Below are 20,106 nucleotides of genomic sequence, written 5' to 3'. Positions count from 1 at the left end.
AACGGATGGTCCCCGCCGGGGCCGCCCAGCGTGCAGGGAGCGGGAGCCCCTCTCCTGCTGGTGCCCGCCGTGCCCCCGCCCCAAACACTGGCTGCCAGGGTTCGCAATCAGGCTTTAATGAGAATCTTCGGGGTCTCTCCAGGCCCGACTCCCCGCCCCACCCCGGCTGCTTCCTCCGGGGACCGCGTGCCGGAGAGGGGAGGGTCCGTGAACGCCGAGGAGAGACGGTGCTCTTCCGACCCGGACAGAGAGGCCCGAGGGTTTACCGGATCCTGGTGAAGAGGTTGAGCACTGACACGGACTCCTGCGGGGCACACGGGAGGGACCGCTGAGCCTGCGGCCCCCCGGGCTACCTCTCTGGAAGTGCCCGCCGCTCGGCCAGGCCCCCGGGGCTGGGCGCCGGGCCGCACGGGGCTGGGAAGTTCTGCCTGGAGGGGACGTGACGTTTTGGGCCAGAGGAGCCCGCGTGGGCACCTTCCCCGGCACCCCGAGGCGCGTAGGGGGTGGCCAGGCTCTGAGCGCCTCGTGTGTGGTGGGGGATGTGCAGCGATGTAGGAGTGGGGGGGGGCCACGGGGGGCCACAGAGGAGATTCCCAGGGAGATGCTGGCCAACAGAACGAACGGGGCTGGGTGGGGAGGTGGGGGGGTGGGGGGGGGGGGGGGTGGGCAGGGGAAGCCCCCAGAACAGGTGAGGGGACGCGCGCAGGGGAACAGCTGGCACTGATACCGACCCACTTTACCTTTGTCGAACGGGTTTTGCTAAAGACGTTCCAGAACCTCAGGGTTTCATCCCCAGCACCAGTGACTATGGCCTCTCCATCAGGGGACATGGCCTGCGGAAGGAGACAGACCCCCACTGTCTCTACGCCCCGCAGGCAGCGCTTCGCGGACAGAACCGCAGAACCAGGCGTGGCACCGCCGGACAGAGCCACGGACGGAGCGCTCTCGGGAAAACCCCAGGCGGCCTCCCTCCTGCCCGCCACCCGGAGACGCTCTTCTGCGCGATGGGACAAAGAGTATGTTGGCTGAAGCACAAGACGTCTTCTTCCGAAAAGAGAAAAGAAATGGAGCGGTCTGCAAGAGAGGGGACCTTTCTGCAAGACCTGACAGATGGTGGTCTGGTGAAACGCTCAGCGATCACGTGAGTGCCGGGACCCAGATCCGCAGAGATTTCTTTCCGCGTGTGTCTCCAGAGACACCCGGCTGAAGGGAGGGACGGAGGGCAGAGGCGCAGCACAGCAGGTTCCCGCCGCCGGTACCACGTGACCTTGGCGGACAGGAGCCCGCCCTGCTGTGCAGTCCTGGAGGCCCCCCGGGCCGCGGAACCCCGACACAGGGCCGCACGCTGCCTCTCGGGGCGCAGGGCAGTGGTTTCTGGGCGGCCACAGTACGTCTCCCAGAACCCGGGGGCTGGGGGTCGGGGGGGGGGTGGGGCAGACTCACCAGGTACAGGACCCTGTATGAGTGCCCGGTCAGCTTTGCCACCTGGGTCAGGGACGGGTACTTCCACACCAGGATCTGGTTCTGCGAGTAGCCGTGCGTGCTCACCTGGGGGGCGGAGAGGGTGCTGTCGGAACCCGGGCCTCCCGCTTCCAAGGCCCGGGTCCCAGACGCAAGGACATCTGAGCCGGCACCTCAGACTCGCCAAGCGAGAGACGTACAGAGGCCACAGGTGACGAGGTAGAGAGAGCACGGTCACAGCCCCTGCTCCCTGCACTCTGGTCGGTGACTGGACAGAGTGGGACACACGGCGCCTGACAGGCCCGGGAGCCTCTCTGGCGGGCACTGGGTGTGGGGGTGTGGGGGTGTGGGGGTGTGGGCGTCCGGGTCAAGGACGGGCACATCCAGGCACCTCTGGTCTGCACGACGAGGGTGGCGGGGGCCTGGCTGAACTCAGGACCCCATGGGAGGCCTCAGCGGGGCCAGGGCTCCTGCCTCCCCCGCCTCCTGCCCGCACCCCCAGGCTCCTCTGCCCCTGGCTCTTCGCGGAGAGGCTCCGAAGGCCGTGTAGCGACGAGGAGGGAGGCGCACGCGTGTGTCCCCGCAGGCCCTCCCTGGCCGGCCCCGCACTCACCAGCTCGTTGGCGTGCTTGGACCAGGCGAGGTTGCACACCTGGGAGCCCGTGTCGATGCACTGCAGCGGCTGCCCCGTGAGCGTGTTCCAGAAGCGGATGCAGCGATCAGCCGTGCCACCGCCAGACGCCAGCAGCCCGTGCTGGTGCGGGGACCAGGCGATGGCCTTCACGGCCGCCAGGTGCTCCGTGTACTGCTGCACGGGGCTCAGGCTCGAGTGGTTCCAGACCAGCAGCTGCGGGGGCAGTGGCTGTGAGGCCCCGGAGGCCACCACAGTCCGCCCCCGGCGGAAGAACCCGCACGGCCCTCACTCCGTGGTGAGGCCAGGGCTGCGAGGGGCCCGCGGTGCCTACCTTGTTGTCGTTGCCCCCCGAGGCGAGGAGCTGGTGGTCCGTGGACCACTTGAGCCCACACACCTCCTGCCGGTGGCCCTGCAGCCGCCGCTCTGACTGCAGGGGCGGGGTCCGGATGTCCCTCTGCAGGATCATGCGGTCCCGGCTCCCGGACGAGAGCTGGTCAGCGTTCCAGGCCAGCGCCCCTGGAGGCCAGGCAGAGGGCAAGGGAGGCTGAGGCCTCGGCCCCGGGAATCACACCTGCCCCCTGGGAAGCGGGTGGCTTCTTACCAACGCGTGCCGTGTGGCCTTCCAGCATGGACAGCTTCTTCCCTGCAGCTGCATCCCAGATCTGCACGAAGCCCTTGTGCGTGCCAACGGCCACCAGGTTCCCCTAGGACCGAGCACACGGGGGAGGGAGTGGGCATCAGGCCCAGGCACGGGGACCTCACCCTCCGCCTCCTCACCGCAGGGCCTTGGGGCCGTTTCTTTACAGGTTTCTTTGAACCAAAAGGACACCCTCCTTGGAACTTTCTGGGGGAACGGTCACACAAGTGCACCGGTTTGTCAAAATCCAGTAGACACGCAGGCTAAACACCTGCGCGTTTCTATCTGCGGCTGCCATGCCAGCTGTGGGGGCGGGGAGAGGCGTGCAGGGGACCAAGTCTGACCCAGAGTCACCATAACCATCTTTACAGGCTGGGGACAGGCAGGGGTGCAGGTGGAGATTAGACCCCCGGAGATTAGACAAGTGACCTCCAGGCCGGCTGCTGGCCCCTCTGGGTCCCCAAAGCCCCCTCAACACCGGGGAGGGCCCCTGCCAGCAAGACTGGGTCAGATCTCCCTGACTCCGCCCGGCTAGGGGATGGGGCCCACGTACTGACCCGTTCAGACCAGCCCACGGAGGTCACCGAGTCCCCTTCCACCGAGAGGTCACAGAGCCGGGTCACCTGGGGAAAGGGGAAGCGGTCGGTGGGCGCGGATGCACAGCCACCTGTCCGTGCACCCGTCCACCCTCCCAAGCACCCGTTCGCTGGCTTACGAACACCAGGGCAACGAGGCCGGGGTGCCTGGGACGCCGTGGGCCAGGAGGGGACACACACCAGCATGGGGATAACTGACCACACAGAGATGGGGCGGGCGCTCAAGTCCCCCTCCCCCACCGCCCCGGGGCAGGCCACAGGCTGCTGGGAGCAGAGGGGCGGCCCTTTCCCCCGAGGGGGCTTCACTTGCCCCTTTGAAACCCGGCCTGCGTCTGGTCTCATTCCCGAAAACAGCCTACTGAGAAGAGCAGGCCTCGAACCCCGGCAGCTACTCTGACAGGTTGGTGGGGTGGCTGCTGATGACCGCCACCGAGGAAGCGGCCCTCAGGGGGGTCCCCTGGCCAGGCCGGGCCCGGGGGCCTCGCCCGGGTCAGCGTGCATGCAGAGGGGAGGCCCCGGGGAGGGCAGAGGGGTGCTGCCCCGGCCCCGGAGGTCCCCAAAGTCCCCCGAGCCCCCCCAACCCCCGCGCGCTGGCTCCCTGGCGCCACCTGGCTGGTGCAGGCGCTCCACAGGTACACGCAGGTCCCCAGCCCCACGCTGAGCACATTGAGGGACGACCAGTCCACCAGGTTCAGGTAGAAGTCGTCCTGCAGCTCGGGCGCGTCCAGGACCTTGAAGGGGATCTTGGAGATCTTGCGGGTGGGTTTCCGTGGCGACCGCAGTAGCTTCTGACTGCAGGGAGAGCCCACCGCGTGGGGTGCCGTTGGCGTGACCTGTGGGCTCCCCCTCGTGCTCTCCTGCCACTCACGTGACCCCACGGCTATGGGTGGTGACCGCCGGCCGTTGGGCCGCCCTGAGCTCTGACAGCCACACCACGCCCTCTGCCCGGCACCTCCTCCGGGGAGCCCTCCTTGACACCCGTCTGGGCCCGGCGCCACTGAGCCCGAAGCGCGTCCCCACTGAGGAAGGTCCCCCTGAGCCGCCTCTGTACCCCGTGCGCAGTTCTAGGACCAAGCTAGGCTCCCAAGCGCCGCCTGGCTGCCCACCTGCCCTGTTCCAGCCCCCACAGGCCTAGACTCACCTCTTGTTGCTGACGGGGGACAAGGAGTAGGGAGACACATCGTTGCCATCGTCGGGGCTGGAGCGCTTGGTGCTGAGGGAATACTGGAGGCAGGGAAGGGGGGACCCCAGCTGAGCAGAGCCTCGGCCGCACAGCCCGGGGACCTCACACCCGGGGCCCTGGCGCCCCGCGCTGCCGGTGGCCAGGCCGGAGTGCGAGGCGAGCCCTCGGGTCGGAGACGTGGCCCGGGTTCCAGGGATCCCGAGAAGCAAAGCAGGCCTCACGCCTGAGGCCTCCTCTGGACAGCGACTGCCCGGTGCCGGCCTCCCCCTGCCCCGCTGGCCGCCAGCCTGCCGGCCCTCCGTCAAGAGACCCGAGCCAGGCTCCTCCCGACACTGCCCTACGGCTGCCCCCAGCCTCAGGACCGGGCACCTGGCACCTGCCCCAGCACTGCCTTTGGAGCAGCAGGAGAGCAAAGCCCCCGTTCGAGGCATGGGGCCCGGCGGCTCCCGGGGTGAGCACAGGCCGAGCGTGGGGGGCCGAGCCGGGCAGCCTGCAGAGGGCCTGTGCTGCACGCTGCCGGCAGGGAGGGCGTGCTCACCGTGAACAGGCCCTTCTTCTCAGGCGTGGAGGGCTGCAGCCTTCGGTCCTCCGTCTGCGGGTCCTGCACCTTCTCGATGCCGGCTCCCAGCAGCTCGTTCTTCAGCAAGGCGGAGTAGGCCAGGCCATCTGTGGGCGGGGGCTCTATAAGGCCTGGGGCAGGGGGCGGGGGGGCGGGGGGGCGGGCAGGGGGCCAGACAGGGTGTGACCCCTGACCTTTGCCGTTGTCTGAGGTGGCGTCCTTGGCTTTCCGATTTTGGCTGGGAGACTTCTCATTCTCCTGCGGGCAACGGAGGGAAAGGAGGCGGGTCAGCTGGAGCCACCCGCCCGGCCCCCTCCCCCGGCCCCCCTCCCCCCTCCCCCGCCCTCTGGGCGGCCCGCACATTGATCCTGTGGAAATTGACGCTCCAGTTGGCACCGGCTCTCGAGGGGATGAAGCGGTCTCCGTGCTTGCTGGGGGAGGACACGGGAGAGTTGGCGGGCGTCAGGGTTCGCCGCATCTCTGCGACCTGGAAGGATGGCAGGGCGGGGCTGGTGCCTGAGAGCCCCCCAGTGCGCGACACCAAGGCCAGCCTCTCCTCTCAGACCCTGGGCCAGGCCTACCCCGCCTCCTCGCGCGAGGCCTCTGGCCGCTGAACCAGCAGGTTGAGCAGCCGAGGTGAACCATTTTGACATGCGAGCCGCGGGGGCCGGAACGCTGCTGGCGGGCCTCAGTGTATCCTCCCAGCTGGGGAGGCGACACTCTCAAGAACGGGGCAGCCCGAGAGCACAGGCGCCCGCCACGGGGCTTTGTTCGCTTCCAAGCCACCACGACGGACCCGACACCTTGCTGCTCCTCGGGCCCCATCTCCGTCAGGCAAGGACGGTCTCCCACAGAAGCACGACTCCCCCGCCGGAGCCGGCGCACGGATGCGGGGGCCCTGCTCCCAGGAAACCGGCCCGGCCCTCTGAACTGTCCCAGGAGGGTCCTTTCCCTCTAAGGGACCTGCGGGGGGCTGGATTACATACATCCCCCCCATCCCCCAGAAGGACGGGTTGAAGTTCGAGCCGTCCCCACCCCCGCACCCGGGATGTGACCTCGTTCGACACCATCTTTGCAGGTGTGACCCAGTTAAGACGAGGCCACCCCGGGTGGGACGGGCCCCAAATCTACGCCTGGTGTCCTAAGAGTCAGAGACACAGACCCACACAGAAGAGGGGGACGTGAAGGCGAGGACTGCCGGCCACAGCAGGAGCTGGGGAGGCAGGACTCCTCAACGGGACCCCCAGAACGAGCGTGGCCCTGTGACAGCACGGGCGAAGGCCTCAACTGCCCGGCACAGAGCTGAGAGCGTTGAGAAGAGCGGTGAGCACAGCCCGTGACACGTCAGGAGCCCGCGATGGCGTGGCTGAGAGGGTGGGGTCGGGAAAAGAGGCCTCCCCAAACCTCTGCTGAGTTTCCGCAGATAAGGACAGGGCCACCTCAAGCTGCCGCCACGGCTCTGCCCGGTCAGGCCCGCCCCACAGGTCTGAGACCCCAGGCCCTTCGGCTCCCTCTCTGGAAACTGGGAGAGCAGCTCACCTTCCCTCGTCCCTGCAGTCGGTCCCGGGCGTGGCCCGGGGAACAGGGGTCTGGAAGCTGACCGTCCCTGTGGGCCCAGCAGCAGGAGGCACGCGGGAAGCCCGAGGAGGGGACTCCTGGCGTGTGGCCCCTGCCACTGGGAGGCCCGCGGGAGGACGTGCTTTCTCGCCGGCCCGGCACCCAGCGCTCTAGAGGCTGCTCCCCGCCACCCCGGGGGCCCGGCCGGCGCCAGTGGGGGCAGGGCGCCCGGTACTCACGCAGGGCATCGTGTTCTCGTTCTGAACGACGATCTGCCGGAGGAGGCGCCGCTCATAGTCCTGGTCCATGGCGACGCAGGGCAGGCACAGCCCGCCGGCCAAGGTCAGCCGGCCCGGGTCAGCCTGGGGCAGGAAGGGCAGCAGAGGTCAGTGCCGGTGGGCAGCAGCCCCCTCCACTGCCCGGTGACCACAGCGAACTCCACAGTGATGGCCAAGGCCTTCCACTTCCTCCCAGGAGCCGGGGGGTGGGGTGGGGTGGGGCAGGCATACCCCACAGGCCGTGGAAACCACAGGCGGCTGTGACAGGGAGGACGGCGGCTGCTCTGAGGGACCTTCCGCCAGGACTCCCGGCCTTTGTCCTGCTTAGTGCAACTCTGTCATCTAAGTCTGGGTCCTGGAGCTTGCCCTCCGGCCACCCTCCTTCCCATGCACCCACCATGTCGCCTTCCTGCTTCAGACCCTCCGAGGCCACAAGCCACCCTCAGACCATGTCCAACCCCGAGGTGGGGGCTGGGCAAGCGTCAAAGTGGTCCCAGCGAGGATTCCTCCTTGAATGAGGAAGCTTCTATATCCTTTTTTCTTTTTTTAAGTTTATTTGTTTCAAGTGAGAGAGAGAATGTGCACACACCCACAGGGGGAGGTGGGAGAGGGTGGGAGAGGGGAAGGAGAGAGGAGGAGAGGAGGAGAGGGAGAGAGAGGAAGAGGGGGGAGAAGAGGAGAGGGGGAGGGGGGAGAAGAGGAGAGGGGGAGGGGGGGAGAGGGGGAAGGGGGAGAGAGGGGAGGGGGAGAGGGGAGAGGGGAGGGGGAGAGGGGAGAGGGGAGGGGGAGAGGGGAGAGGGGAGGGGGAGAGGGGAGAGGGGAGAGGGGAGGGGGAGAGGGAAGGGAAAAGGGGAAGGAGAGAGGGGGAGAGGGGGAGAGAATCCCAAACAGGCTCCACACTATTAGCACGAAGCCTGACGCAGGGCTCGATCTCATGAACTGTGAGATCATGGCCTGAGCCTAAATCAAGAGTCAGATGCTTAACTGAGGCCCCCAGACGCCCCAGGAAGCCTCTGTCCTAATGCACGAACGGGGCCACAGTCCTCAAGCTGCAGGCACCTGGATGTGCACACGCGGGATGGGGTTCAACAGCTCAACTCTGCCCGTTCAGAATTTGTAAAGCTCACACCCTCCTCCCACTGGGCTCAGCCCAGCTCGGAAGGCTTCTCTGAAAAGGAGAAGGGGGGAGACGGAAGAATGTTCTAGAAGCAAAGCACCTGGACGCAGGAAAGGGCGGTGCACTTTCCAGCACAAGTGGGGCGGGGGTGAGTGGCCACCTCTGGGAGGAGGATGTTCCTCACTGCGGGGCTGGACACCGGCCCGCAGCCAGTGGCTGCTTCCAGAAACCAACATGAAACGTTCACCAGTCCTGCCTCCCCCAGGGGCACCGCAGAGCAAATGGGGGGGGGGGCCTGAAGCAAGTGTTTCTGGGACAGAGCCTGGCAGAGAGGGGGCTCAGAGGGCTGCAGCTCCTCGCGACGCGCCCGCTCCCCCTGCCCCAGACCCCCTATGCGCTCAGAGCCACCGCGAGCTCTACTGCTCTGTCTGGAGCCCGGGTTCACGACAGATCAAAAACCAGAAAGTCGAAGGCTGGCCCAAAATTAAAAGTCTGTGAATCCTGAGGGGTAGCACTCTGGAGAAGTCAACATTTGCTTTAAAAAAAAATTGTGGTGAAATACGCATAAGATGTACCACCCTAACCACTTCTAAGTGCACAGCCCAGCGGCTTCAAGCACACACAGTCGTGCAGCCACCCCCACCATCTGTCTCCAGAACTTTCCATCTCCCCAAGCTGAGACTCCGTCCCCAGGAAACACGGACTCCCTGCCCCTGCCCCCATAGGCTCCTCTCTGTCTCTGTCCCCCCACACACAGGGCCACGTAGCCCAATAATTCCACTTTTCGGTGTGCACCTGGGAGGAATGAAAGGAAACAGACCCGCACAGAAACCAGTCCCCTAAAGCTCCAACTGGCGTTATTCTAGGTTGTTCGTAATCACCAAGGAGAGAAAGACTCCCAAGTGTCTGTCGACAGGTTGAGTGAATGGATAAACCCGACGCGCCCCACCCGCACACTAGAATGTGACCCAGCCTCGGAAAGGAAGGACGCCCTGCCACCGGCCACCGCATGGGTGGACCTGGAGAACACAGGCGCAGGAGGACACGTCCCGTGTGTCCCCGCTCACAGGGGGTCCCTAGAGGAGTGCCGTCCACAGAGACAGAGAGTGGACTAAAGAGAACATCCGCCCTTTTGAAAAGAGACTCCTGGGGGCAGTGTGAGCTCGGCGTCACCTGGGAGGGAACCAGCCTGGGGGTCCACCGCTCGCACCTCTCCAGGCGTGGCCACACCACGAGGTTCTCAGGCCCACCTACCTGCGTCCTATCTTCGACAGCCCCAGATGGCCTCTCTGACGGGTTCCTGGGCCTGTGGTGGAGACCGTGCAGAGCACGGGGCAGAAGGACCAGCACGAGCCCACCGAGTCCTCGACCCTCACCCCGCAATTACGGGACACGGCCAGCCTGGCGTGGCCCAGGCCCAAAGCCGGACGGACACTCAGCCAGAGCCAAGCCCGCTGGGTGTGAGACTCGGAGGCACAGGCGCGTGGCCGCTAGTCGCCACGGTGCGCTCCACACCACGCACGTTAGCGGGCTTGCGCGTTTGATCCCGTGCTCCCCGTGCACGACCTCACGACCCGTGTGTCTGCACCATCGCCTCGTGCACGCGAACTGGGATGGCCGAGCAAGGGGCAGCGGCGCTGCAGGCTCACGTGGGGTCACGGGCAGGAGCCCTGCCCCGAGGCCTGCCTCCCCGTGCCCACCTGCCCCCCAGGGTCCTCCCTCCGCTGGGCCTGGAGTTCCTCTCAAGTCCACCGGCCCCATCGTCCCCATGGGGCCAGACGGCGGGCCTCCCGCTTTGTGAGCAAAGCCCTGCCCACATCTCGGGTAAGCCTGTGGGAGCGGCCCCCTCCCCCTGCACGTGCCCTGTAGTCCAGCAGAAGGTCCCCAGACCAGTCTCGCTCCTCTGTCACAGAGTCCAGCAGGGACTGATGGCTGCGTCCCTCAAGCCTCCCTCACTTCTCTGGCGGTGGGGGGGGGGGGGGGGGGGGGCGGTGACGACCCCTTCCAGCCCACCTCCGAAGTCCCCAGGATGAACCCCAAGGTGTGCCCTCGGCACAGTGACCACTCCTGGGGCAGCATGGCCGTACGAGTTTCTGTCCAGGCTGCAGACTCCCATTCAGAGGACGGAGTCCCAAGGGTGAGCCGGCATCCCGGGTGGGGTTTATGGCGGGGAAGAAGGGGCATAAAGAGGAACAGTCACGGCTCCATTCTGGTAAGTTCTGCCATCAGCGGGTACTTTCCCGGAGTCAGGGCCAGTCAGCTGTCCTGAGTAAACCAGGGTCACAGAGGCAGCAGGACCTCCTTCGGCCACTGTGTGCGGAAGTCAACCCTGGAGGGCCCTGACTGGGGCCTTGCTTGCCGCCCGCCTGCCAGGCAGCGAGCCCTGGGGGCCACCGGTGAAGGCCACGCTCGGTCCACGTGCTCGGTGACCGCCCCTGCCTTGCTCTCCCCGAGCAGGGCTGCTCAGGCCAGCGGGGCTTTCGGGGAACGGTCACACTGTGGGCTAAACCTCCCAGCCCCGACGAGCTTCCGATGGAAACCACGGCCCCCCAGTCACAGACCAAAGCCACCGTGCTGATGTCCCCGGGGGGGGGGGGGATCCCCATGAGGCCGGCAGGGCTGGTCTGTTTCACTGACGGCAGGGCCCAGGCCACAGCTCAGGAGAAACCAGAAGCGTCTACGAGGGAAGACGTACCACGAACGGTTTTATTTAGAAAGACGACACAGGGACACCCGAGGGGCTCCGTCGGTTTAAGCACCTGACTCTTGACTTTGGCTCAGGTTGTGGTCCCGTGGTTCCGCTCTGTGCTGACAGTGCAGAGCCTGCTGGGATTCTCCTCTCTCTCTGCCCTTCTTCCCTCTCGCTCTCAAAAAAAAAAAAGACACTAGCGGAAAAAACACCTGCCACCCACGGGAGGACACTGACGTGAAGGGTGTGAACACAGCCAGCGCTCCTGAGACGCCCACCCTCGCGCGCAGCTGGAAGGCGGCAGGCCCCACGCGGACAGCAGGGCCCGGCCCACAGCCCCGCACGCCAGGCCCGCGCAGGCGTAGGGAGGAGACAGGCACCCGTGCTCCTTGGCAGGAGCTGAAACCCGACTTCTAAGAAGGCAATTTGGCAGCTGCTTTCCAAATTTAAAACGCACATCCTTTCTGACGCACTCTCTCTACTTCTAAGAATTTCCCCCGGAGGAACTCCGGGCTGCGTGTGCAAACCGCGAACACAAAGGCAGCGCCGCGTGTGACAGCAAACGGTGAGGCTCATGTCCCCACGAGAGGCGGCAGGAGGGTCAGCCGGGACCCCCCCCCCACCCCCGAAGGTGACGGCAGCACTGGGCCAACGAGCTGCTTCTAGAAGGTTGGGGAACACGCCAGCAGCACAGGTCAGCTCTCGGGAGGGGCCGGGGGTGGGGGACAGAGAGGAAGGAGCCCGGTTTCCCCGGGCTCCTCATGTACTTCTTGGATTCTGTGTCACGTGAGAGCGGAGGCGGGATGGATGCGGCCGGCGGCCCAGGCGGCGCACTGAGCACTCGGCCGCCCTTGCCCTAGTCTGAGAATTTCCTAATAAGACGTCCGCGGGTGTGTGTGTGCGGTGATTCTCCCGTTAACGAGCAGTCGCCGTGCGCAGACCGTCTGCAGGCCCCCGGCGGCCGGGCTCCCCTACCCGGGCCGAGCCCCAGCCGAGGTGGGAAGGGAGCAGCGAGCCGCCCTGCTGACCGGGCGGGCTGGTGTTGTGTCGGGTGTGAGGGGGGCCAGAGCCCTCGGCCCCTCGCTGCCACTGTCCCCTCCACAGGGCACCGTCGCCGGGGGACTCGCCCGTCCACCACGCCAGCCCTTCGGAAGGGGCCTCCTCCTCCACCGCGGCCCCCAGAGCTCACCTTCCGCCACCGCCACCGCCTCGCACGAGCCTTCAGCCTCCCAGCCTGCTCTCCCGGGACAGAGGCGCCACCCAGCCGCCTCACAGGACAGTGAGGTTCCCGCACAGCTACCGCGAGGGTCAGGCATCGCCGGCCCTCCCTGAGAGCGAGCCCAGCGGCAGTGGCAGGACAGGCCGCGGCGAAGGCCGTGGCACCGTCCTGCCGCCTCCGCAGCCCGCCAGCCCGTGGCCTTGCACGGCCAGCCCTGCGGCCGCGGTGCTCCCATGGTTTCCGCCCCACCAGGCACTCACTCCAGGTGTGACCCAGGGGCCTCAGACTGGGCAGGTCCTGGGGACACGTTTGTCTGTCGACACGTGTGTCTGTCAAGACTGTCACGACTGGGGTGTTCCTGGCCTCGAGGAGTGGGGGCTGGGGACGCTGCCCAGTGCCCTCAGTGCCCAGGATGCCCCAAAGAACGTCATGGTGCCGGGCCAGGGAGGCTAGCGGATGAGGGACACGACGGGACACACGGGCCAGGCCTGGTGTCAGCAAGGACCGATGACGCAGCTCGAGGCACCCGCGATCGCCTCCAAAGCCTCCCCCAGCAGGGGTGCAGCCGTGGAGGGCACCCCAGGAGCAGGGCATGCAAACGAACGGCCTCTTCTCTGGGCCTGGTACAGCAGGGTCCACGCTGCAACATCCCCCCCCCCCACCAAGTTCATGCCGAGCCCAGGCCCCCAGGACAGAAGCTCTCCGCTCGCTCGCCAAATTTCACAATCCTTCAAAGTCTTGCTCATCTTGAAAAAACCAGTCTCTCCTGCACTTAGATGTTGTAGGCTCTTCAGGAAGCCCCAGGAAAAACGAAACGTTTCGTGACTCAGTATCTCGAGGGTGGACTATAGCCTGGACGGGACTCCCCTATAAAATGGGCTTATACCGGAGGCTCTCCCTGTCACGACTACCAGATGTCCTCTACACCAGGCAGCGTGTGCCGGCACAGTGGTCCTGGGTGCAGCTAACTCCAGCTTCTGGAGGGGAAGCGGCCAGGTGAGGTCAGGTGGCACTGGCTACCCACACGGGGTACGAGGAAGGCAGCCTATGGACGCCCACTCGGCTACGTCCTATGTGGGCGCCACCGGGGTCCTAGCGTGAACAGGACATTGCTCCCGGCCCTGTGGGATAATGACGGCAGCGGGTCCCGCCTGGGGCCTTCCGCGGGCCAGCACCGCTCGAGCCTGTACTTAACTGTGTCCCGCCTCCACCTCAAGAGGAGGACCCGGCTGGTGGGCCGGGGGGCTGGGTCCTACCTGGGCAAGTCCGGCTCGGACTTACCTGTGCTCACCCCGCCTGCCCATGGCTGCTCAGATCACGACACTCCCCCAGGTGAGGGGGTCCCAGGCCCAGCACCCGAGCAAGCCGGCCACCTAGAGCTCAAAGGCCTGCTCTGGAGGGGGCATCCTCTCACGGGTGCGTATCTGCTGGTCCGTTCTAGCGGGAACCATCCCCCAAGTAGGGATTTACTGATAAATGGCTGGGGACTCCCTGGGAACGGTCACCAGGGGGCACAACCTCTCACAGGGCCCCTGAAACCTTGAGGAACATGCAAGCTGTCTGAAGATATACAGGCGGAGACGGCAGGAGATCTGGAGGGGGGGGGGCAGTGCTCCCAGACTACCCAGCTCCGGTGCTTTCCTCCTGAGAAAGAGGAGAGGCTCCCGTGGGGGGCCTGGGGCCCGGATGTGTTACTCTCAGCTATTCTCCAAGGGACCGAGGAAGTAGCACATGAGAAAGACCCAACTGGAAGAAGGAGGACTTGTCTAATTTTCTGCTCGCGTGGGAGCCTCTGGCTCTGCTGTCCCGGCCTCGGCTCAGGCAAGCTGGGGACCAGCCCCTCGACCCCCCGCCCCCACCACTACAGGAAACCTAAATACCATATAGCCCTAGAAAGGTACACTGGAAAAAGGGGGGCTTCAGAGAGGGACACACCTGGCTTTGAGTCCTGGCTTCCACTCTTACTGGCCCAGTAACTTCTCTCCGAAGCGGGTGAATGGGTAACACCACCTGTGTTGCTCTAACACTGGACGTGACTTCCGCGAAGCAGCTAGGAGGGTGCCTGACTCAAAGGAGATGCTAGGAGGTGCTGGCTGATCCCACGGGCTCAGCGACAGGTGCACAACACATCCCCATGTGCCGGCTTCCTGTTCCTCCCTCCGCAGTGTGTGTGGGCTGTATGGCACGGGGGGGGGGGGGGTGCCTGGGCGGCCACTGCTCCAGTGAGCTCCTGACCGCAGCTGTCGGCCGGGTGGCCAGGTGGGGCCCCTTCTCTTCCCTCACTGAGGCTGCAGGTAAGGAGAATGGGTCTTGCTCCAAGAGGAGGGAAGACTGTCGTCAATAAAAAGAAATGGGGCTACGTGGAGGCAGGAGGGCTGGCCGTGGCCTTCAGACATGGCCCAGAACGCAGGCTCTCGCACTCCCAATAGCTGATGCACAGAATGGGCCCTTTGAAGAGAGAGCTCCCACCCGTGGAGGGAACACGATGGGCTAGCGGTCCCTCACGTCTCATGACACCAAAGACAAAGCCCAGAGGAGCTGGAATCAAAAAGGGCTGAGCCCGGGGCGCCTGGGGGGCTCAGTCGGTTGGGCGTCCGACTTCGGCTCAGGTCATGATCTCACTGCTTGTGGATTCGAGCCCCGCACTGGGCTCTGTGGTGACAGCTCAGAGCCTGGAGCCGCTTCGGATTCTGTGTCTCCCCCTCTCTGCTTCTCCCCTGTTCACACTTTGTCTGTCTCCCTCTCTCTCAAAATAAATACACGTAAAAAAAAAAATTAAAAAAAAAAAAAAAAGGGCTGAGCCTAACACATACGACAGGGAAGCAACGAGCCTCCCCTCTGGGGGCTGACGCGAATCAGCACCAGAGGCAAGTTCTTTCTGGGGAGGCCTGGAGGTGGGGGCCCCCCGAAAACACATTCCAGCACCCATGCGTATATCCGTTCTCTCAGCTAAGCTGACTCCCCGCTCTGTGCAGGCAGACCCTGGGGCTGACACAAGGAGTCCCGCCCTCCGGGGGCTGACGGTCTAGAGGACATGGCCTTTGGACCGGAGGCTCTCCCCTCTGACCCCGTGGAAACGGCCACACCGTTGGCACCCCGGGTGAGCCCTGCTGCTCCTAAGCCTCAGAAGTGCCGAGGTGAAGCCTCTCGTCTACCACTCTGGGCACCGGGGTCGGCAGCAGCCCAGAGGATGCAAACCCCACGTGAGGGAGGGACAACTTGGCAACAGCAGCAGGCGATTTACGATCATTTACACGACTGAGACTGCGGTTTATGTCACAGGGCCAGATCTCAAGGCTGGACCAGGCCTTAAAGGGGTTCAGATGAAGCCTGCTTGCATGCCTGCAGGGACAGGGAGCTCACCCCCTCACAGGCGGCCTTGAGCAGCAGAAAGTGCTCAACATGTCTGACCAGGGACCCCACATATGGGTCCCAGATGGGGGCAGAAGGAAGACCTAAACCTAGTACGTTTAGGGCAGGGACCGCCAACCCAGCTGCTGGCACTGCAGACACTGGGACCAGGCACGTTCTAGGGGGTGGGTGCGTTCTGGGCACTGCAGGGGGCTGAGCAGCCTCCCGGGCCCACCCACTTAATGCCAGAACACCCCCAGCGTGACAACCACAAACACGCCGGACGTTGCCCCCAGTGGAGAGCCCCCGGTTTGGGGGAATCTGTAGAGGGAAGTGTGGCTTCCCTCAGGCTCAGGAGAGCAGTGCTGACCTTTCTCTTGCCGTGCGGCCTTGGGTAAGTGGAGGCACCCCCTCCGAGCGGCAGACTGCCCCTTCCCTTGCTCCCTCCGTCACCGCCGCCCCCCACCCCCGGCCTCTCCTTATCTCTCTATCTAGGACACTGTGCAAATATAACCTGACGCCTCCTGCACAAATCGGTGGTTTCTGGGCCCGATCTACTCCGGAAGGAGCATGTGCAAAAAAAAGGGCAGGAGGATCTGGAGGGGTCTGCTGCTTTAGACAAGCGCACAGAGGTCTGGGAGGGCCGGGTGTAAGGAGAGCGCTGGGGGCAGGAAGAAGTGGACAGCGAAGGCCCAAAGAACAGTCTCCTGGGCCAGTGGTGGGGGAGATGGGAAGGCCAGGGAAGAGGAAGCCACATGATGAGACGTGCCTTCGGGACTGAATGGTAGTGTCGTGTGGAGGAGGGGGGACCCAGGGGGACCCGACAGTGCCTGGCCCGGCCGGGTGGGGAAGCAGGTGGTCCTGAGAGGATGGGGGAAGACAGGCACGAGGGATCCCACGTGAGGCTGGGGAGGGAACGGTCAGAGGACAAGCGGGACCTCCTCGGGGCTAACTCGCCCCAGGTGCCGGGCAGGACCCCCAGGGGACGGTGACTGGCGCTGGCCCCGTGGGGCTGGAGCTCAGGAGCCAGCCTCGGGGTTCCAGCAAAGCACGAGGACAGGGAGTCAACCCCCGTGCCCAGCAAGAACGCGCGCACACAGCACAGCGGCATCTCGGTTGCATCAAAAGCAACGGTCACGAGAGCCTGTGCTCAACTGTCTGTAGCAGCTCTGACCGGAACAGGTAAAGGTGGAAACAGCCAAGCGTCCGCCAACTGGTGAGTGGACACACATACCGTGTCCAGCCAACACACAGGAACGTCACCTGGTCTCGAGCAGGAGCGAGAGTCGCCCACACCCCGCCGCCCCGCGGACGGACCCTGAACGCACGACCGCTCAGCGAGGGAACCGGACACGAGAGGCCCCACGGGGTGTGAGTCCGCGGGTGTGAAACGTGCAGAACGGGCTCATCCTGACACAAAGTGGGGTAGCGGGTGCCAGGGCCGCAAAGGGCATGGGACTGACGACTGACGGAAGAGGGGCTTGTCTGGAGTGGTGAGAATGTTCCAGAATCCATCTGGTGATGGGTACACAGGCCGAAAAACCTCTCAATTGCATGGTTTAAATCAGTAACTCACACGGAGAGGGGACCGTATCTGAATAGATCCGTTACCAACAAAGGTCGAGCAAACAAATATGGAAAGGGAGGCTGCCTCCTGAAGGGAAAGACATAGGAAGCCAGGGGGACAGCGGAGTCCGCTTTTTCGGGGGGAGGGAGGGTGCATGTGTCAGGCACGGCGCTCGAGGACTAGGATGGCACGGGGGCCGGCGGCACGTCCCGCGTGCTCCTGCCCCGGTATCAGGTGAGGACGCCAGAGGAGGAGGAAAGGGGTCACCTGCCAAGGACACGAGGATGCACAGCTGTCCACAGCTGACCAGAAGGTCAACGCCACACCGAGGAAGCAGTCCCAGCGTTCAACGTGCGTCTGGCCACCGAAGGAAGGTGCTGCCGCACGCGCCTGGCTCCAAACCACCCAGCGTCCGCGGCCACTCCGTGGTGCACCCAATCTCGGGCAGTGTGCAGCGAGAGGTGGCCCGCGTGGTGACAGTGGACTTGACAAGGGGGAGGCCACCGCGGCCTGTGGTGGCTCAGAAACTGGACGGCAGGAAGATGCTGGGCCGAAGAGGGGCGGCCAAGTAGTCCCTTCCGGCTCTGCAGGGCACCGGCCCTGGTGCCAGCTCCCGGGACGGGCCAAACGCACCCTTCCCTCGGTCCATCAGTCCCCTCCCGCCTCCAGCACCCACTCGAGCCGGCGTTCCCACGCTCCAGCCTCACCGGGTGCACCGCGCAGGCTCTGGGACAGAGTCCCTGCCCTCCAGGGCTCACGGTCCCCCCTCGACACTGCTGATGTTTGGGGCCATGCTGAGCACTGGGTGGTGGGGTGGGGCAGCCAGCGTCGCTGACCCCCACCCCCTGGATGCCAGGAGCACCACGGATCACTGATCCCAGATCAGCGTGTGTCCCGATCACCACAGAGGTCGCCAGACGGCCACCCGTCTCCGGAAGACAATTACAAGGGTACGCGATCCTGCTGGTTCCTAGAACACCAAGTCCCCTGATGCTCACACACGACTCCCACAGCTTCCAGGCTCGCCCCCTCAGACCGAACGATTTGGATCCTCACCCCATTCAGTGCTACCCCGGGAAAGGTCCCCACAACCAACGCTCCTGTGGACCCCCAAACCCAGAAGTCCCTGGTATCCAGACCCCGCCAGACAGAGGCCCAACAAGTAACAGTGGCGGGACGTTTCCTGCTGAAACAGAGGACCTGGTGTGAAAACCCAGGCCGACCAGCTTCTGAAGACTCATCGCTTTTCCATCTGCTTCCAGGCGCTTCTCCCCTAGCCCGAAACAGCCGCCACCACCGGCTAGGGCACGGGAGTCGGAGATTTCCCCGGGGGAACAGTCCCAGGGGCAAAGGGGCAGCACAGCTAACTCCCTGGACACTGCCCTCCCCCCAGCGGGCAGCTGTCCCTTGAACCATGAGCTGTCCCAAGACCAGAGCCCTTGTTTTCGGGGCGGGGGGGGGGGAGCCCATATCCTCGTTCGCTGGGCCAAGTGCCATGCGGCGGGCCCGCCCACACTGCTTACACTCTGAGGTTCGCAGGCACGCGGGCCGGTTTCGGCTCACACGGAAGGCGCCCTCGGCACCAGGGGCCAAGACGGCCCACGAGAAACTCTGCACGATGAACAGGCTAGGATGCGAGCTGGGGGCAGCGCGCCACTCGGGGGACGGGCCCCAGAGGCTCTCGTCAGCTTCTAGTGTGCAAATCCCCCCACCTCCTCCAGGAGAGACACCCAACCCCCTACAGTTCAACACCCTCTCACGTGTCCCCAATTTGGGGTAAGAGGCACAGCTGGGTATGTTGTGGATTGTTTTTCTTCGGGCAAATCATCCTCATGCAAAGCGTGGTAAGAAGCTGGGGCGGGGGGGGGGGGGGTACTGGTGCAGCCTCACCAGCAAGAGGCCTGAGGTCATCACTCTGCCGACCAGAGCGAAGGGTGGGAGGGGGACCAGTTCCCAGCCTGACAGGCCGCCTGAAAGAGGGGATGATTTTGGTGGGGGGAAAGAACGGGTGAAAAACTAAACGGGTCCAGGCGGCAGAGCGGGGAGTCTCAGGCTTTGGGCTGGGGGTGGGCCCAGCCAGTGCAGGACCAACCGGCACGGGTCGGCAGTTTTCAGCAGGGGGAAACGCTCTGATGGGGAGAAACATTCCACACTTGGGGGCTCCGGGGTGGCGGGGCTTGGGCTCACAGGAAGAGGCAGGATGTTCCGGGGTCGGGGCGCAGCCGGGCTCAGATTTTGGTGGGGTCAGGGCCCAGATGGAGAGCTTGACTCCGGCTGGATGGGGGCGGGGGGGGCGGGGGGCAAGGGGACACTTATGCATTGAAGCAGCCGGGCCTGAGAGCTTGGGTGTGCCAGAACCGAGAGGCAGGGGGAGGCGGCGAGCACGACGGGGAGCCCAGACCACAGGGTCCCCACACCTCCGTCTACTCGCTTTCAGGTCCACACGGCTCCGGTTGTATTTTACTGGATGGGGGGAGGGGGCCCGGTTCGAGCCGGGGTGAGTCGTGACAGCTATGGGGGCAGCCGAAATCTGGGCAGGGCCTGAGCTGGGACGGTCCCGGTTTGGAGGAAGCGGGTTTGACAGGCCAGAGGTGATCAATGGCTATTTTCGAGGGTGAACGCCGGCTTAAGGAGACAGAGCTCGACCCCGTTTATGAGCGGACCCCGGACGCCGGCTGCGGGGGGTCAGGTCTCGGGTCGCAGGTGGCTCGGGCTGGGGCGGTCACGCAGGGCCGGATCTGGGGGTGAGACGGGAGCGAGATGCTGAGGTCACCGCGGGCCTAGCTGGGCACTGGGGGGCGGCGTTCAGGAGGTCTGGCCGGCTCCAGGAGGGGGCCCCGAGCGCGGGGGCCGCAGCCCGGCCGAGGCGCGGTGTCGGGGGACCCGGGTAGGCCGCGCCGCCGTCGGGCCCCGCCCGGCTCGGGGGGTCGCGGCTCGGGCCGGGGGGCGGGTCCTCAGACCCCGGCCGCCTCACCTGGCTCGCCGGTCCCCCGTTGGCTCCGCCGACCCGTCTCTCCCGGCGCAGCGCCGCGCCGGCCTCTGCCGCCCGCAGCTCCACTGGTCGGCCGCGGCCGCCGCTGTCGGGACCCCGGGCTCCGCGCTCCTTAATATGGCGGCGGTCGCTGTTCGCGGCCCTCCCTGAGCCCTCCTCCGCCGCGGCCGCCTCCCGTGGCCGGCCACGCCCCCGCGCCGGCGCGCTGCGTAACCGCCGCCAGCCCGCCACGCCCCCGCGCGCCCGGGCCTCGCGCCCGGGCCGCG

General features: G+C 65.6%; 1 protein-coding gene and 1 long non-coding RNA gene across 6 annotated transcripts; one reads left to right on the top strand and one right to left on the bottom strand.

Annotated features, from left to right (window-relative positions):
- Nucleotides 1-95: 95 nt before the first annotated feature.
- Nucleotides 96-20,015, bottom strand: FZR1 (fizzy and cell division cycle 20 related 1). 5 transcript variants are annotated; one of them, XM_030292280.1, is made up of 14 exons: nucleotides 19,823-20,015; nucleotides 6,867-6,989; nucleotides 5,432-5,557; nucleotides 5,265-5,328; nucleotides 5,050-5,177; nucleotides 4,470-4,552; nucleotides 3,937-4,120; nucleotides 3,290-3,355; nucleotides 2,697-2,799; nucleotides 2,427-2,611; nucleotides 2,075-2,308; nucleotides 1,444-1,548; nucleotides 732-833; nucleotides 96-304 (listed from the first exon to the last, which is right to left on the bottom strand). In XM_030292280.1, the coding sequence occupies exons 2-14, from the start codon at nucleotides 6,933-6,935 to the stop codon at nucleotides 263-265; spliced, it is 1,491 nt and encodes a 496-aa protein (XP_030148140.1). In that variant the 5' UTR covers nucleotides 6,936-6,989; nucleotides 19,823-20,015; the 3' UTR covers nucleotides 96-262. The 5 variants fall into 5 exon arrangements, with proteins under 5 accessions (XP_030148140.1, XP_030148156.1, XP_030148161.1 ...); XM_030292296.1 differs by having other exon boundaries at nucleotides 741-833; XM_030292301.1 differs by lacking the exon at nucleotides 19,823-20,015 and having other exon boundaries at nucleotides 5,432-5,501; nucleotides 6,867-6,987.
- LOC115498987 lies at nucleotides 10,433-19,241 on the top strand. Its single transcript, XR_003964045.1, has 3 exons — nucleotides 10,433-10,512; nucleotides 16,757-16,764; nucleotides 19,231-19,241. It is a non-coding gene; the product is annotated as an uncharacterized LOC115498987 (long non-coding RNA).
- Nucleotides 20,016-20,106: the final 91 nt, after the last annotated feature.

The sequence above is a fragment of the Lynx canadensis genome, chromosome A2 (genome assembly GCF_007474595.2).
Source record: "Lynx canadensis isolate LIC74 chromosome A2, mLynCan4.pri.v2, whole genome shotgun sequence".
Classification (NCBI taxonomy): Eukaryota; Metazoa; Chordata; class Mammalia; order Carnivora; family Felidae; genus Lynx; species Lynx canadensis.
This window is presented reverse-complemented; position numbering and strand designations above follow the sequence as displayed.

Excerpts from the sequence above, each read along its gene's own strand:
- FZR1 (XM_030292273.2), bottom strand. The coding sequence starts at position 5,723 with ATGTCAAAATGGTTCACCTCGGCTGCTCAACCTGCTGGTTCAGCGGCC. Across the intron at positions 5,558-5,651 it reads GCCTCGCGCGAGGAGGCGGG|GTCGCAGAGATGCGGCGAAC; the intron begins GTAGGCCTGGCC and ends CCATCCTTCCAG. Across the intron at positions 5,329-5,431 it reads TCAATTTCCACAGGATCAAT|GAGAATGAGAAGTCTCCCAG; the intron begins GTGCGGGCCGCC and ends CGTTGCCCGCAG.